The sequence below is a fragment of the Drosophila pseudoobscura genome, chromosome 5 (genome assembly GCF_009870125.1).
Source record: "Drosophila pseudoobscura strain MV-25-SWS-2005 chromosome 5, UCI_Dpse_MV25, whole genome shotgun sequence".
NCBI classification, from domain to species: Eukaryota; Metazoa; Arthropoda; class Insecta; order Diptera; family Drosophilidae; genus Drosophila; species Drosophila pseudoobscura.
This window is the reverse complement of record NC_046682.1, coordinates 1,481,862-1,500,301: the sequence shown is the minus strand read 5'-3', so window position 1 is coordinate 1,500,301 and position 18,440 is coordinate 1,481,862. Positions and strand designations below refer to the sequence as shown.

Below are 18,440 nucleotides of genomic sequence, written 5' to 3'. Positions count from 1 at the left end.
TATGGCAATTGGATTGGATTGGCTTTAGTTTATATTTTTCGCTCTCTCTGGCCTTTTTTTATTTTATTTCATTGCCATTGGGATTGCTAATACAATCAAGCATATGCATAAGCAGGACTATGAACTAATTCTTATTTTTCTTTACATTTTGGGGAATTGGATTTTTTCCTTTGGTCTATTTTTAAGATCGACAACACACCGTTACACAATGCTACCAACAGACACTGCTTTAAAATTAACATATGTATATGTATATTTATGTGCACATATGTATGTATAATTGGAATTAAGAATACACATCACATGCATATATTAATATATATAAGAATGCATATATATGCACACATATGCGGGTATCGGTATGCACTGGCCAACACACTAACAGGGTAGACGACCTGTGATCTTTTTGCGTTTAGTTTTCAGTTTAGTTAACCTCCGTCTCGAATTAGAGGACCTTTTTTTATGATCACTTTTCTTAAACAAGTTCCGACATTTTCTAAAATTCTATAGTCTAATTATACACAATGGGATATCCATTCGTAACGGGCATTTTATACGGTTTTAGGAACAAAAATTGGATTGCTACAAACCTACACTACATATATATGCATACATACAGGATGAGCGAATGCATAAAAATCAAATTAAATTTGTTATAAGTATGTAGCAATGTACTAAACGATGTATTTATGTATGTAAGTACGTACAACTAGACTACAGATAACACAGTACGAGCGCAGCACGAATTTATTCCTTCTGAGGAAACGAAGCGAACTCCACGGGCGTTAGTCTATTACTATCTGCTCCGAATAATTTGTGCTGTGCTCTTGATCTGCATCAGACATATACGTCGGATCTGCCAGCCAGCAGTGGCAGTGGGTGCAGAGCGCAGGCGCCAAAAGCTTTAGCCAAACACTCGTAAATATGAAGGCATTCCCATTTCCCAAAAGAATGGGGTATTCTCGTTGTAGCGGTGAAGGGGGTATATGGATTTTGACCAGATGTTTGCAACATACCGAAGGTATCATTTTTGAATTCATAAATTGAATATATATGTATATTCCTGAGTGGTCAGATCACTGTATCCTGCACAGCTGTACAGGAATCGGAACGATCGAATTTCAAGGCCATTAAAACGTTGGCCCCATCCTTAGGCCAACACCCCGAGCTTGTTTCCAGTTTACCATTATGATTAGTCATCTGTCGCGTTCAGACTATACAGATATGTATAAATGGTTAGGGAAGAGTGTGAATAGTACAGTAAATGTTCGAGGGTGTAAAACGTATTTCATACTGTTTTAAAGTTCTCCTCATGGCGATTTGTGGAATCTGGTGGGCTTTAAGCCAGCGAGAAATAGAAAATCAAATCTATTTCATTTAAAAAGAAAAAATACATATATGTACATACATATGTAACTATGTACGTGCGCGCAGTGTGTCTACACATTTGAATGTTTGTACCTATTTATGTTCAAATTAGTACGTACATATGTACATAAAATATGTGTGATAATATTGCATACATACCCATTGTATGGGTCATACAAATATCACAAGTACTTACCGCACTATAGAACTAAGTCATAGAATAGATTTAGAAACAAATACTTAAGGAGGAGGAATAATTATAGAAATACGTTTTTATATTTATGACACTAAAATGTGCTATTTTTAAACGACTAATGGTTGCAAAGATTCTATTTTGAGCGGCTGTAAATAAAATCACCCTCCCAACGCATATACATATTAAAAAGAAAAATACTTGGCACTTGTGTTAGCTTTCCCCAAATGATTTAGTAAATAATAAGGTTTAGTATTTTATTTAAAGCGCTGAAATTCAACCAAACAACCCATGTAACATTTATATCCTTGGGGTATACATCTGTACGCCTGTCCATCTATGTATATCTTTTTCGGGTTCACTCACCTCTCAGTTATTTTATGCCCTTATTAACCTTCTGCACAGACTTTTATTAGCTCTTACCTCTAATCACCAAAATCCAACTAAACTATCTTTGACTTACTTACTTTTCTTACTCGTCCTAAATAAAAGGCTGCTGAAAGGAGGGACACTTCAATTCCTGCACTGAAATCAAATTCGAAATTTCCATCAAATTTACCCATTTACAGACACAAGATCAAGCAATCTCTTCAAGTGATACTCCATACATGATTCTTCTTTCGTAAGTTATTTATAATTTTGATGAATTGTAAGTACGCTTGAAAAGCATTCTTCGCTGAGCAATCAATAATAAGGGTAAAAGAGCATGAAACAAATTATATTTGAAAATATTTACCCTGTACACTCAATGCTCAATGACGTTCTCTTAGCAACCACTTTGAAATATTGTTCTTGAGTACGAGGTATTCCAATTGCTTAAACGGCTCGCCCCAAACAGAAAATTTTTCTTCACTATACAGCCCATGGAATACAACTTCATTAAAATGTTTGCTAAACTTCACTTAAACAAGGGTTCTTGTGCTAAACAAATGAAATTAAATTGGACACAATAATTGCGCAATTGAAAAGTCAATAAAAAAAAGAGAAGTACTCAGGGGTTCCGACTTCAATAAAAAATTATATATGTATAATGAATGTTTGCAAAGCAATAGATAAAATCTAAATGGACTATAAATTGACTTATAAAACATTAAAACAGTGCTTATACAAAAATACGAGGAGAATGTGGATTAAATGCACAATATCATAAGTTGAGACATTTCAGTTTGAGGAATATTTTCAGACATATCTAAGCACACATTAGGTAAACACACATACCTACATATGTCAACTCAACTATGAGTATGTATTATACCAATTCCTACAAAATATTTCTTTCTGTAAAATATCAAATGTTCAGTTTATTCTTTTAAAAATGTTCCATCATAGAAAATTTTTTTCGTCAGGAAAATTATTTCTGATACTGATAAACAGAAAATTAAATAATTATCTAGTCTAGTCTTACCAAAATAACTTTTAAGATCAAACTATTTTTTTTATTTACCACTTTTGAAAAATATAGTTTGGGTTCCGTGTTGTATTTTTTGACTACTTACTCCATTGTAAGAATATTTCCCGACTAAGGATGGATTAATGAGGGCATAAGTAGTTACAAAAGATTTGATATTCATTTGTTAAAATTAGATCATTTAATCACACCAATTATTCTACGCGTATAAGTTAGAATCCTTGGCCGGAACTATGTAATAAATACATTTTTCTACAACCTCCATAAATTTGTTAGAGATATGTAAATTCGATTTATTTTAGGGAGCCCTTAAGGATAATCAAAAAATCTATTTGTCTTTATCTCTTTCTAAATCTCCCTACATGCGTCTAGCTCTAGACCCAAGGTGAATAGAAACAAGAGGCAAAAAACTGTTGCTTTCCACTGGCTCCATGTGAATTGAGACCAGGTACTGGGTTGCCACCGCCAGAGGGAGGCACATTATTGGCAGCCGTCGCATAGTTATAGCTCATGTGCGCGTATGAAGGAACAGCGCTCGAAATTGCCTCGGTAGCAAATCCAGAACTGTGAATAGAAGCTCCCAAATGCTGTGGACTGCAAGGGGACTGACGTGGCTCCATAATTTGATGAGAAGAAACGGCGATATTGGCGGTGGCGGACGAACTGCCATCAGCTGCACCACCAGATGGCAGCGGCGGTGGTGCTAAGCCATATGAGGAGATTACCTCGTATCCGGTTCCATTGTTGCTTGCTCCCAAATTCGATGAATGTACATTAGCGCTGTTTCCAGCATCATTCGGAGATAGGTGATGATGTGGCCCAGCTATCGGTGGTGGTCGCAGGGTCATGTGGCACGGATACAGCGAAGGGGGCGTAAGGTCGCGTTGCTGTGATAAGGGCGATGGAGGGGCCAGAGGTCCCACCGATGAATGGCTGAAGCTTGGCATTGGTGTAATAGAACTGCAAAAGAAAAATAATATATGAAGTTACCGATACCACAAAGTAAACACAAATAGTATTAGGTTGGTAGATTAGATTGGTAAATTAGGTGACCGCTTGAAGGATATTACAGTCTACAAATATAATGATGCTGATCCATCATTCGCTATGAAATATATACATTTCTGTGGCAAGCAAGACCTAGATCAGCTTGCATTTCAAAGAAGTCTTTAAACGGTAGCTCCTCTAGGCAGTATTTAAACTAAACACAGATTTAATTAATGTACTCGTACCCGTAACTATCTCCCATCGACAATGCGGGATGGTGCATATTCGAGTACATCGCACTCATAGAGCTGCTGAAACTTCCGCTATTGAAATTTAGGCGCGGCGAAATGGCAGGAAGAGCGTGCGAGTGAGTGTGCGTATGCGGATGCGAATGTGCATGGGCATGGGCATGTGCAAGGTGATGATGGGTACTATGTTGCCCGGAGATCGCTAGGCCAGGCGAACAAGCGTCGCTGCCATCTTCTTGTGGTTGCCCACCAGCACTGTCGGAGTTTCCAACGGATCTTAGATGCAGCGTTGGTGTGGGACTGTCAGTGCTTTCAACACCACCCACGGCCGGCGTAGACAGCGTGTTTGGCGACGCTAACCCGTTGATTGTGTCTGGATAAATAGGATTGATTTTTATTCAATATACTCGTATTTGTAGTGCACTTAAAACGGACTTACTTCCTGAGGGACAATTGCCCGATAGCAACGAGGAGCAAGCCCCGAGACTATTAGGACTGTCGGTTAAAGACGCATTTGCTGAAGTTGAAGACGAAGTTCCACTTGTTCCCGTAGAATTTGGTGTCCTGCGCTGATTTCGTAACTTCTCTTCGCGGCGCCACTTAGCACGACGGTTTGAAAACCAAACCTGTATTCTTGCCTCCGGCAAACCGATCTTACCAGCCAAGCGTTCCCTAGCAAAAACATCCGGATAATGTGTGCGTTCAAACTCTGAGAAATAAGAAAAATACACTATGAACTATTTGCACGCGTTTTCATCAACCTATAACTCAAACACTTGCGATAAATTTGTATAGTGTAATCCCCCTAGCAACACATTACAAACTGTGGCAACATTGTATTTTTACCGGTATTAAGCCCCAAATTTTAGAGATTAGTTTGATAATCTTCAAAGTCAAGCAGCACCTTTTCAAAAGACGTATTTTTTACCGTTTGTTTCATCTGCAACTTTTTTCTGTAAAACTTGTAAGAGCATACATATGTACATATGTATTATAGCAAGTACTCTTCGAGAATCAGGCTTATTAAATGGGTCAAAGTCCATACCCTGAAGTCGTTTGAATTGCGAAATGTGCTTTAGAACAATGAGCTATATTTAGAATGAGTGTAACTGCGCTTACCTTTTTCTAGGCTATCTATCTGCTCATTTGTAAAGGAAGTGCGGTTACGCTGCAGTTTCCGTTTAAGTATTAGGCGAGCCTGATCATCCTCGCTGTTTCCAATATTGGAGGCGCCGCCATTGGAGTTTTCCCCTTCACCGGAACCCGTTTCATCCGACTGATGTCCGTCAAGCTCTGCCAAATTCATAAAGTAAAGATATATATAGTATACAACTACAGGCTTACATAAAATATGAAAAGATATACATATGTACATAGTTACAACATAGGCATAGCATTCCTTAGGAGACAAATACCTTCAAGTTTGAACCGGCTGAGAAAAAATATTCCATCTTAAAGTAATAAGAACGCCCACGTCTTTAATAAATAAATAAATAATGACTATGATTGCTAAGAGTCTCATAGCCACTCATAATTTGGTTGTGCAACTCGGTGGGAAGGACGATAAACTAAGAAGCGTCCTTCCTATATTTATAAATTCCTATCTACTCATCTATGCACCTATCGGTAGCAGCTCGATGTAGGTGCTTCCCATTCGCTAAACAATTCTCACAGTTATGGACTCGCCCCTGAGCTCTCTATTGCCTCTGATCCAAACCCCGAAAAGGTAAGCTAATTAAAAGATACACTAATCTATGTATGATAGTACAAAACAGTTGGCTCTCCATCTTCGATTAGTTACAGGAAAAGCTGAACAATTGGTCGGTCCGGCAATCACTGTGCACTCTAAGCACAAAATCAGAAAGTAATAATGCAATATTGCAGATGGGCATCCGAGTGTAAAGCAGGCGATAAGTTTGTACAAAATGTTCATACATATGTATGTATACATAGTATATGCGTCAGATACGCCATCCTGTCATTCATTTGTGTAAATGTATTGTTTTCTCTACCTATTTATGTGCAACTATTGTTGAGTTTAGATTGAGTTGAAATATAAACGAGGGGGAACGTTGTGAGTTGCTGCGGATACCGCAACTCTACAGTTATACCCGATACTAAGTCAGTATGGCTTTCCTCCGGCAGACGCCGCTAATATTAAACGACACGACAAAGAGTGCGTGCGAGAGAGACAGAAAATCAGTCTGAGCGTGACGTCACGCGCTGCGTAGCCACTGCAAATTGATTTGTTTCCTTTGGCTATAAAAATGATCTGATCTGATTCAGATTCAGCAATCTGATAGATATGGTCGTTATCTATGATTCTGCGTTTTTAGTTTTCTCAAATCTGCAATATTGTGGATGCAACAGATTTTCGTCCTTTGTGTGGGCGGAAGGGGGTGGGGCGAAATTTTGAGATAAAGGTTTTATAGTGAGATCTAACAGAAGTGCGGATACCAAATTTGGTTACTCTAGCTTTAATAGTCTCTGAGATTTGTGAATATCCCCAGATTTGCATCCTTTGCGGGGGCGGAAGTGGGTGTGGCGAAATTTTGAAACAAACTCGTCTCGGTCCGATATATTAGGAGTGTGGATACCAAATTTGGTTGCTCTAGCTTTTATAGTCTCTGAGAACTAGGCGCTAATGTTTTACTCTAAGCAAAGCCGCCTATGCTACCTGTGTGTTAGAGAGAGACAGGGCGAGAAAAAATGAAATTGTTTTCTTGATGCTGGCTATAATAGTAATACGATCCAATTCAGATTCTGCAGTCTAAAAGATATGGTCATTCTCTGCGTTTTTTGTTTTCTCGTATCTTTAAAATTGTGGATGCCACAGATTTTCGCCCTTTGTGGGGGCGGAAGTGGGCGGGGCAAAGTTTTGAAATATTTTTGTAGCAGTGACATATCACAGAAGTCTGGATCCAAAACATTGTTGCTCTAGCTCTTATAGTCTTTGAGCATTAGGCGCTGAAGGGGACGGACAGACGGACAGACGGACGGACGGACAGATGGACAGACAGACATGGCTCAATCGACTCGGCTATTGATGCTGATCAAGAATATATATACTTTATGGGGTCGGAAACGATTCCTTCTGGACGTCACACACATCCACTTTTACCACAAATCTAATATACCCCAATACTCATTTTGAGTATCGGGTATAATAATTAAACTATCGATTAATTATAAATGTATAAAATATCTAAAGAATAAACATTTTTACATTTTAGTTGAATTCTCTGCAGGTAAAAGAAAAGTTTTTCTTCGAACGAAGCAGCTATATACATATGTATACAGTCTTGGCTCTGACTTATACATATGTACATATATATATAGTCTATGAATTTTGATTGATGAGGATTCTTTAGGCGTATCAAGAATTTAGTCAAAATCACAACACCCTTTGCAAGCGTATAGGTAAGGACAGGCATTGTTGTGTCGAGCAGTTCTATTTCGAGCCGCATTAGTGGTCACATCAAAGAGGCCGCTAACATTTGAAGGGGCTCTCGGCTTGTCACATTTTATATGACCAATTCAATGTAAAAGGTCTAAGGGTATATGTATTTGTATGTAGATACGTCAATGGCTCGTGTGTAATTGGCGCTTAATGTTACTGAATGTGACAGTGCAAATAGATGCTGATAGCCAACAGACTTGCCGCTGGATATGGTCGGGCCAGCGCCAAAGGCTGGCCTGCTCTGGATCACTCCAGAGCACATGTCACTTGCCTATAAAGTTGCAATGTTCTGACAGGCAGCAACAGAGCAACAATGACAGACGACGGTAGATGTCGAGCGATGTCGAGCAACTCGGGATTTAAACACTGCGACGGCTACGACGGTGAAGGGAAACGGTGCAAAGGGGATGGATACCGGGACTGATGTGGGAAGAGGATGAGTTCGAGTTTGGGCTCGAGTTGGAGGACAACGAAGTGACACTCAAACAGCTAAATACATTAAAGACAAAACTTGATAAGGCAAGAGCTCTAGTATGAGGATTTCAAATACGATTTTATAAATATGTATTTTCTGTTTTCTATTTATGCACCCCATCATCAGCAACAGCATCACCTTAGAACCAACCAAAACCCCACCCCAATCACGACCCTGAACCCATCTCCATCTCCAACCACAGCCACAGCCACCCTCACGGTTTCCCGTTTAATGAAGTGTCATCGCCTGTAAAATGAGTCTGTAAATCGCATTAAAGCAAACTACACGGTTAAGGGTAAACCTGTCAAGCACGGCAGCGGCAACGTCAGCGGTTGCCCGATAGCTACGGATTATACTTGCTCTGCAAGGGGGGTTAAGGAGGAGCAGGAGTAAGAGTAACTCACGCTACAGTTACAGCTTTGACACACTGTCTGCGGTTGGTCTGTGTTGTGTTTTGTTATCAAAACTGGATTCATTCTATTAAGCAAAATAGTATTCTCGGTCGAAGTACTCGTATAGTCTAGGTATAGTCAAAGCTCTGATTATCAGATTACAGCTAATCAAAAGCATTTGTATCCAACTACACAGATCTCATCCAATTGGAAATCAATAGTGTGAACCATAGGAACAGCAGTCGATCAATAAGTCCGAATACGAGTATGATGGGCGTCATCAGTCGGTGCCACTTATGTTAATTATGTATAATATTCAAGTACCAATATCTTCAATAGTCAAAATGTTAAACGTTTTGTCTTTCAACTTATTTGTTAATATTTTATTTAATAATTAACAGATGATTTATAATTAAATGAATAAATAAGAGTAAGAACCAGGAATCAGGAAGCTAACTTCGGAGCCCTGAAGTTGATGTACCCTTGAAGGGTATCTTTAAAGTATTCTGCGCACACAAATCGCGTACAAATCGCACGGTCCTATCTGGTGGGATTGTTGTGCTGATGAAGTGCCGCTACACGTACAATGTACAATACTTATCGGCACTAATACAATAACATTTTCCGTCGCGTACGCGACGATCTCTGGTATTCAAAGAATGGGAATTCAGAAGATGCCAGTTACCAGCCGCAGTGATGTATATTCATACCTCAGTTACGCTCGTTAAAGTTAAAGAAACGATCGATGCGCACACAAATCGGAAACACCAGAAGATTGACTTACTTTCTTGTTACACAATACCATAAAACTAAGCAAAAGATTAAAAAATCATACAATAAAATTTTAATTTTTAACATTTTATTTTGGGATATTAACCGAAAATTTTGTAATCTCTGGTCGTTTTCGATACGGTTCATTCTCGATATTGATAATATACACTGGATGGTAGATGGTAGAACGCATTTCCACATCCCATGCGTGTGTAGACAGAAACAATTGTCTGTCACGTGTCTCAGGTTTTTACGCACGACACGACACGCCTAAGACATTGTCAATCGCCAAGTTTTGGACAATCACGGCACGGAAATAAAACGGGTCATACTCGTATGAAGCATCGCATATCTGCAAAAGCAAATATGTAAATGTCTTCCCAATGCAATCGGTAGTTATTTCAGCTCGTTCGTGCGCATTTTCAGTTAAATTTAGTTTCGCCGCTTTTTGTCTGGTTCAAAGAAAGGTATATACATATGTACATAACGGCATGAATTGTATATAACACATTTTCATTTTCAACTATCACTGCATTATATTCTCATTTTCCATTGGAAGAATCGGCTAAACAACTGTATTATAGTATATAGTCTATAGTCGCATTACTACATACATACATATGTATGTATATCACAACTTTATGAGTTACTACATTCCATCATAACGTACCTTCTATATGACTATACTACATAAAGTATGTGAATATTAAGTAAAGCTCACCTTTTTTTAGAAGAATGTCGTCAGTGGTCATGGGGCAGTTGCTCAAGTGGTTGTGGTTCCCACCGCCGGCTAAATTGGGTGGACTCAAGGGCTGAGATGTCGTTGAACCTGGGGCATATACAGCCACTGAAGTCATACTGGAGCCGGATGACACTGGGATCGGTATTTCACTGCCGTTTAGAGGGGAGGTGTACCAGGATCCAGTTGAATAATGGCGTGGAGGCCAGCTTGCCTGTTGAAGCTGCGATGCCTGTTGGTGCTGTTGGCTGTGCACCAGCTGGGGATGACTGGAATGGGGATTGGTTCCAAAATGGTTCGGTGACGAGATGGCTATGGCTGGATCCAACGATCCACCTGCATGCTGAGTATTGAGGAGACGGAGCTTCTCATAAATAGACTCCTGTTCGCTGCCTTCGCCAGAATTGCTGGCTCCGCCGCTTTCGGAAGAGTTTAAAGGCGTGGCTGTTTGCATCAAGTCGCCTCCCGAGCTCAGTGTGGTTCTAGTTCCACTCTGGCTCTGCGCACTGGTAGCAGTACCATTTACATTTACTGTAGGATTGGCGCTGGTGCTAGTGTTTGTACTTGAATTACTCGTTCCGGAATTTTGTTGCTCCTTTTGTGCCGCCAAGTTTCTTAATACTCGATTTATCGATGAAACCTAAAGTGATATATAGAGTTTGATTTGTTTGTTTTGGGAATATTGAAATGATACTGATATAATACCGAATAATATTGTAATAAAGTAATGGAAATATAGTAAAATGGTTTGTGTTACATTAACATCTGTGTCCATATTTGTTCATTAGGTACAGTTTGTACATTGTACATATGTATGTACATACGAGTAAAATCTGCGGAGTTGACTTTGGGTTAGAGTCAGATTACGACTCGAAGAACTCTAGTGAGTCAGTACCAGAAAAAGCTTTAACTTTACCTTTTTCAGTTGGCAGCAGCAGCTGACATTTGGCTGGGGGTTTAGGAATATTTTTTCGTCCTTATTATTTTAAGGCTGTGCCTGCGCTTGACAACGCTTTTCAAACGAATTCAAAAGGAAAGGAAAAATACGAAAGAAACGAAAGAACAAACGAGCAAACATATAAATGAGCGAGCGAGTGAGAAAGAACAACAGGGGAAAGTGCAGTTGAGTGGAAAAATTAGGCAGAATGTCCTTTCAGGGGGTACAACGCTCGCAGTGAACGTTCGCATAAAAACTTATTTTTAAAATGAGCACCGTCCCCGAATCCGTACGTACTCGCATACATACATATGTATGTATGTATATGCATCGGTACATATACATACATATATGCACATAAGTATATTGTACATCCTTCTACCTACTTCGGACATATTTACTTCTGTATACACCATAACAACTTTGCTACTTTGGAGCTTTCTGCATCCCATATCTATGATGCAGTGCAACTTAAAATATCTGGGCTTAAAGCTAAGTAATCTCTAGCAGTCATTTCTTTGGACAACAAGTGCAGCGCAGCAAGGAAATGGAAGATTTAACGCTCGTCGGAGAACAACAGCCGTCAACAGAAAGGAGCTGTATCCTGTGGATGGGGGGGAGAGAAGTGGCAAGGGCCTTTCAGCCGTTCCGTGTCCAAGCGAAACTGCTTGCGTTTTCACCCCCCGACGATTTTGCTATTCGAATCCGAACTCGTATTTGGCCAATCGGCCGTTTCTCGCCCCGATTCCGAACGCCGAACACCGAGCATGGACGTGATTCAGCAACGTGATTCCGATTCCGGTTCCCCCTCGCACTGGCGCGTGAATTTCAACGCTTAACGGTTTGTGGTGGCGGCGGGCCGTATTTATTTAATATTGTATTTTTTCGTACATTTTTCTAGCACTGATTTCCCTTTTTGTCGTTTAATGTGCATAAAAGATTTTCCCTTCCATTTGAACGAGCACATTTTCCACACAACTGTCAATGGGGAAAAGTACAAGGCAGGCAAGGCAGGACATCACCATCAGCGGCCATCGGCATCGCTGTCACAATTCATTTTGCCTTTCTTTCTTCTTTTTTCTGGCATACTTAATAAACAATAAAAAAAAATACGAATGGAAAATGTTAATGCCAGAGAACAGCAAATGGCGTCGGAAATCGAAAATAAAAAGAAATCCAAGTGATACAAATTGTCATAGTCATACCGAGAATATAAAGCCTTAATAACTAAAGCAATTACAGTAACTACCATAACATTATGCAGTAGTTGCTGTAGCATCTACACGCATGTATATACATACATTAGATTTAGTACACTTACACTTGGAATATTGTCGTTGGTGCAAACGTTCTCCTGCAGTAATCTATCTCGAATTTCCCAGGCAAAAATGCTCGGGCACTCGCGTTTGTATTGCGAAATTTTGCTAACGACTTCAGCCGTAGCGACCCGTGGCTTGGATCCACCGATGGCGCGTGGTCGAATGCTTCCGGTTTCATAATATCTGAAATAAAACAATCAAAATCTTTATCCCATTATCCATAATAGTTAATCTTGAATATAGCTTGAACTGCACTAAATTAGATCAAACCAAAACGTGCCATCCGACTCGGCAATTTTCGACTCAAAATCTCCACTTTTGTGTCATAGTTGTAATAAAATACAACAATTTAACAAATATTAATATATTCTAACTGGAATTAATCATTATTAGTATTAGATGATGGTTGAATGATGGAGAATAAATTGCAAAAATGAGTCAAAATTAATAATTGACCATATTACATAGTATAATTAATCGTTTTTAATGATAAGAACTTACGAACTGATGGGAAAAGAAACTGCCATGAAGAAAAATCTCTCGAGGTTTGCATATCACCTACCTGCCTAGAATTTTGCTAACGCATCCATTAGAAACTTGTAGAATCCGAGAAATATCACATGGCCGAGCTCCGGAATGCGCGAGCTCAACAATTTTCTGGCGCGTTGAATCAGGCAATGGTCGTCCACCAACAAAAACACCGCCCAGCTGGTTTACTCCACTGTGACCTGTAAATATAGAAGAAGATACATACATACTTTTGGATGCACTTGCTGGTTAAAGAACTGAAGGACCGCACACCAATCCACGGAACAGACCATCACGGAACACAACGAATACAAGCCTTTAATTAATTTGAACTCTGCTGCAGTTTACAGCCTAATCAAATCACATACTGTTTATTTAGACGTAGATCCAGGTGCTCCTACAGACATATTGATGTTTAATAATATTTCTACTTTTCATCTTCTGTCAGTTTCGCACTACACTAAATCATAACTTAATTCGTAACTTCACAGGTTGTACAGTAATGTGTACCATATATTTTATATATGTACATATTTGTATATGTATGTGTATGTATGTATATGTATATGTGAAAAAGAATCTTACCTATATACATATATATGTATAACTAACTAACGACCTCATAGCCTCGACCTACGAAGGCAACTTTTCTTTCCTTTCCGCCGTTGCCCGCAATCGGATGCGATGCTTAGATATGGCCGCATGTATATACATATGTAAAGTATGATGCAGATAATGTGGCAATGAAGCAGATAATTCGGTTTGGCACACTTTAGAAAACGTCAACATACTCGGACGTCGGGTCCACCTGATTTCGGTCCACTTCGATGTTAAAGCACTTCAGAAACTTTTTGTGCCAATATATCGGTTTTTAGCATCTCAATTTGTATTCGATGGCCTGAATTCTTAAGTTTTGACAATTCATTTTGAACGAGGACAACCCTTTGTGAAGACCTGAGACAAGGCAAGAATATGCATACACCCAAAAAGCAACAAAATAAAAATCAAAAGGCAAAAAAAGGTCCCACTTGGGGTTCAAGCCAAGCATAAGAATGGATTTCAAACAAATTTCCGAGTACTGATTGATAGAAAATCCCCTAAATCTGCGTATCAATTTACTACTTTATTGGTAACGAAAGAAACGAAACCAGCCAAGCAGTAAATGCATGGCATAGCTGGGCTGGTCGAGTAAGAAGGACAGCAGGCTAAAAATTGACAAGGGGCTAATCCGAGAGCCTTTCTTGTTTCTTTTACGAGTTATATGCATAATATTGTATTGTACCTTTATATACATACAAATATACCTATTTATGTTTGATAGATAACCGATAAGCACCGCTGTATCGATCTTCAATAAAATTTCGATGTCTTTAAGAAACTCTTTATACGATTTAAATGTTACAATCCCCATTTTTCCCCCTCTAAAAGACCACTTTCCTATGTATTGACTGTGGGTCATTTTGTGGAGCAATGTACGGACTACCGACGACGAACCCATGTCGAAGATTAGAGTGAATTCGTGGGAAACTCTAAGCGGTTTAAGTGCACACGGAGGATGCTTTATCGGCTGTCGTCTGCCACTTCGAAATACATACTGCACAGAAATAATAGTGAGGTGATATTATATATATGTATATTTTTAAATTATATTTTAGCCTAGAAATTGTTTGCAAGTTATCCACGTACAAACTTGAGATACACTATGCAAATTCAATCAAACGAAACGTTTTAGTTAAGAGTATTTTCCAAAAATAGAAACCTCTGCTGCATCAGCATCAGCCGTGTGTGCAATGAATGTAAAAAATATGAATTACCAAAGTGACAAGCTACACAATAGCCGAGAAAATCTTGCCAATGGGATTAACAATGTAATTGCAACACAAATCAGTCGGCAAACAAAACAATGGCAGACCAGACCAGTAGTTTGCAGACCAGTACTCTCTAGGGGACTCTGGACCGATTAGGGAGACTTCCCCTTGTCGCAAAAGAATGGACAGGGTCAGGAGCATGAGCAGCAGCAGCAGCAGTAGCAGAAGGCCTGGGATCCGGACCCGAATCCGACAGCCGCTAAAGAGGCTCATTTGGTTCTATGTTTGTGTGTTGTGAATGTGTGAATACGAGTGTGTGAATACGAGTGTGTGTCCGACATGAGTAGAACAAAATGCCAAGGCTTTTGTTTGTTTTTATTCGACTTCGGCTTTCAACATCAATAATTGTTTTCATTTGTAACGACATGACACGAAACGGTCGTCGAACACGAATACACACTTCAAGATCATTAAAGGTGGAAAATGATTGTATTGATTCACAACACAACAATAGCGTAGACCCAACTGCGAGTACTTAGCAGCTCGGCGGGATAGGGATGGGATAGGATCCAGCAGGACATCACCATCATTGATGAATGCAGCCCAGCTACTACGAGTATTGCTGTGCGCTCGTCATCGTCTTAAAAGCCGATATAGATCCTCATCGCGTTCCTAACTATTCACTTTGATCAGCTCTCGCCATTGTGGTCTATAATTGGCAGCATGTGCCCGTTTCGTTTCCAAGTCACCTATGAAACAATGACCGTAGCCATGGGATATTTGGCAATTTTCACACCAATGACAATTTTATCATGCCATTTATAAAGTTGTATAAGTAATCCCTTTAGTTGATGAAATGTCTCAATTATAAGTGTAATTTCCTGCATATGGCAACTCATTCTCAGAGTTTGTACTATTCAATCGATACTTAAAATAAGTTTACATGGAACAGAGTCCACTCCAGTTCCTCATCTTGACTTTGAACTATGCTATTTAAGTAGCTCTGCCTTTGTATCGGCATCTACAGCTATGTACATATGCACCTGCAGCTGCCTCTCTTTACCTACTTATCTGTATCTGTACCTAAATCTGTATCTAATTCAGTACATGATGTTACTCAAAATTATAGACATCCATCCCACATATGAGCCTTCCACATACACATACGCGTTAAGAGTCCACGCGCCAAAATCTGGTTAACCAGCAAAGGCAAAGAGCTTAACTTCTGCTCCTGCTCCTGCTGCTGTGTAAACTTAAATAATTGAAGAGGAAGTGTAATGGGGAATGTGGATTTAAATTGGTGTGCGATGGGGGGCTAGGTGGAAATGGTGTACGGGTATGGAGTTGGAGCCGGAAACATACATTCGTCATCAGTTAAGTGGTAGTAAGTTGTGGTAAAATACGACGATGTCGAATGGGGTTGCGCCCCTGTGGTCGCATCCACGGCTTCCATCGCAGTAGCAGATTTTCCGCCTAGTCCACTACCACTTGCGGTACTTAAACAAGGCAGATTTCTCATCGCAATCACATTGTCTATAAAAGAAGAGCAGAGCAAAGGAAAAATATTCACATCAACAAGTTACTATAAGCTAGTTATTGGAATGTTCTTCAGATGATAGTTACGATCCTAAGTAATCAACTATGTACATATGTTTTTGAGTCCTCCGTCCAAATACACTATAGGTACACATGAACTTATAATTCTCATGCCGAAAACGTCTAGGGCTGTTGTTTTGTACAAATTTGAGTACAATATGCACAATGCAACAATGAATAAGTATAATTATTTGATGATCACTAAAAACGCTTCTTTTAGGCCGACCGTCTATTTGTATTTTTATGGTATGTATGCATGTATGTACATACATATGTCGGACTAAGCAGCAGACTATGTACTATATCAGATGGTGATGACCGTTGCATTCAACCGATCTAGGAAATCGAAACAATAATTTCAAATCATCAGAATGGGAATGAGATTGCATACATGAATCTAGGTTCGGTTCGGTTCGGGTCGGTTCGGAGCTTAGGCACGGACCCGCAAGGCACCTGTAACTTGACTTGACCGTGTAAAGTGTCCAAAGCCAATTACCAATTATTCTTACCCTTGTGAGCCATTTCCTCGAGAGATGGTAGGCGCTCAATGAGAGTTCCCGCAGACCATGGGGGCACTACAGTACTGATCGCCGTCGGTGTTGGTTGCAACGTAAACATAATTGATTCTGGATATGTAGATGGTTTGACGCTTTATTGATTCCACTGAATGTGATGTAATCAGATGTACATACAATACATACACAGGTAGGTATGCATGTGCCAATGCTCACATTTAAAATGCCTACACAGAAATTTTTCGAGAATAGCGCAGTTTGCCGACTTTTGACTTCACGCTCACGCTGCGTCCACACCACGGGAAACAGACTAAGCTCAAGAATCTGTGCAGATGTTAACTGTGAATTGAAGGGGGATCCCTTTTGTTGGCGATGTCATGGGGACTCGAACTGCACAAACATAAATGAAGCTGAGCATCCGCCTTTGTTTTAATTCACTTGTTCATTTCGTATTCGCCGCTTTCAATTCCTCATATGTATGTATTGGCCAACACTTTTGCACATTTTCACTTTGCGCAATGCGCGGAATATTTGTTAATTATGACAAGTGAACGTGAACGGAACGGAACGCGATAAACTTAGATAAACTTATTTACATAAATATGTAGGGGAATCTCGGTTGCTGCTCCACTTGGAGAAATAACACTACGCGATACCTTAGAACTTCTAATAACAGTAGCAGTAGCAGTACCAATACCAGTACCGATTCCGATACCGACGTTTGCGTTACAATGCCGATTAGGCTCTCATTAACGATTCGTAGCCTGGAGCATCTAACAACAGACCGGACCGCGCCGCTCTATAGTTACCTTTGCTACGCGGGTCACAATAAGAATGCAACTGCTTGGTTGTGTACCATTAACCGACTAGACGGCTTCTCCTCTCCTCCTGTGCTAATTTGTGCTGTGGTAGGAAGGCTCCTCTGATTTGATTGGTTCGTAAAGCCGGTTCACGCACCACCACTTGCCACATGGAATCAATGTGGTTGGCTCGAGATGGCACAAGAGCTATCCCGCTCTTGCAGGCTTGAAACATGCTTTTGTGTGAGGAGTGCAGAAATCGCGGCCGGAGCCCGGGGGTTGAAAATGAATAGTCAGCAGACTTACAGTCAAATAATTGAAAATGTACTATACACACGAATGCGACAATGTACATGCATATAGTATTTAAATATGAACGAATTTATTTTGAAATGATGAAATAATTTCCAACCTTTAAAACTCGTTTTAGCATCACCTAGGTGGTGTAGGGATATGTAAAGGACGTAAAATTGAAACGAAAACTTTAGCCCGAGGAAGGCTACCAAAAGCCCATCCGTTGTTGACTTTAATCTTTTCATGGTTAGCGGTACTTATGTATCTATAATTTTACTCGTATATTTACATATTTACACCCCCCGCCCAGAACATCTGATAGAATTTGAATATTCCGAACAAACAGGAAAATCGTGGCAGTGGCAGAGGCACTGGCAGTGGCAGTGGCAGTGGCAGCGCCCAATCGAATTGTTTCATTTCATTCCGATACAATAACCGCTACACTCTTCCATTAACTACCCGCACGTTTCCGCTGCAGCCACGGCAAGCTCATGCACGGCACGCCGCGCTCAATCTTCAAGGGGCGTGGGCGTGGGCGTGCGGTTGTTTTGCAAAATGTCGACAAGTCTGAACATGGTCACACCCACAGCAGCCTCATGTGA

At 40.0% G+C, this 18,440-nt stretch overlaps 2 protein-coding genes across 27 annotated transcripts in view; both read right to left on the bottom strand.

Moving 5' to 3' along the window:
- bt (projectin protein bent) overlaps positions 1-847 on the bottom strand; it is a 54,502-nt gene extending 53,655 nt beyond the window's left edge. For 18 of the 19 annotated variants that reach the window (XM_033381294.1, XM_033381308.1, XM_033381302.1 and 15 more), the window contains exon 1: positions 708-847. The gene's annotated coding sequence lies outside the window, so the exon portion shown is untranslated. Of the gene's footprint in view, positions 1-590; positions 596-707 lie in introns of all 19 variants that reach the window. The other variant, XM_033381291.1, reaches the window with a different exon arrangement.
- Positions 848-3,127: 2,280 nt separating this feature from the next.
- On the bottom strand, positions 3,128-17,619 carry ey (eyeless). 8 transcript variants are annotated; one of them, XM_015188708.2, is made up of 10 exons: positions 16,922-17,618; positions 16,739-16,855; positions 15,996-16,166; positions 12,860-13,025; positions 12,300-12,480; positions 10,024-10,681; positions 5,324-5,497; positions 4,644-4,913; positions 4,202-4,577; positions 3,344-3,929 (listed from the first exon to the last, which is right to left on the bottom strand). In XM_015188708.2, the coding sequence occupies exons 2-10, from the start codon at positions 16,845-16,847 to the stop codon at positions 3,344-3,346; spliced, it is 2,691 nt and encodes an 896-aa protein (XP_015044194.1). In that variant the 5' UTR covers positions 16,848-16,855; positions 16,922-17,618. The 8 variants fall into 8 exon arrangements, with proteins under 8 accessions (XP_001352371.2, XP_015044194.1, XP_015044192.1 ...); XM_015188706.2 differs by having other exon boundaries at positions 16,931-17,618; XM_033381334.1 differs by having other exon boundaries at positions 16,961-17,618.
- Between the last annotated feature and the right edge of the window lie 821 nt (positions 17,620-18,440).

Coding starts and splice junctions, on each gene's coding strand:
- ey (XM_001352335.4), bottom strand. CDS start 16,847: ATGTTTACGTTGCAACCAACACCGACGGCGATCAGTACTGTAGTGCCC. Junction 13,026..15,995: donor CCACTTAACTGATGACGAAT/GTATGTTTCCGG, acceptor CTATATTTACAG/GTCACAGTGGAGTAAACCAG. Junction 5,498..10,023: donor CGACATTCTTCTAAAAAAAG/GTGAGCTTTACT, acceptor TGAATTTGGCAG/AGCTTGACGGACATCAGTCG.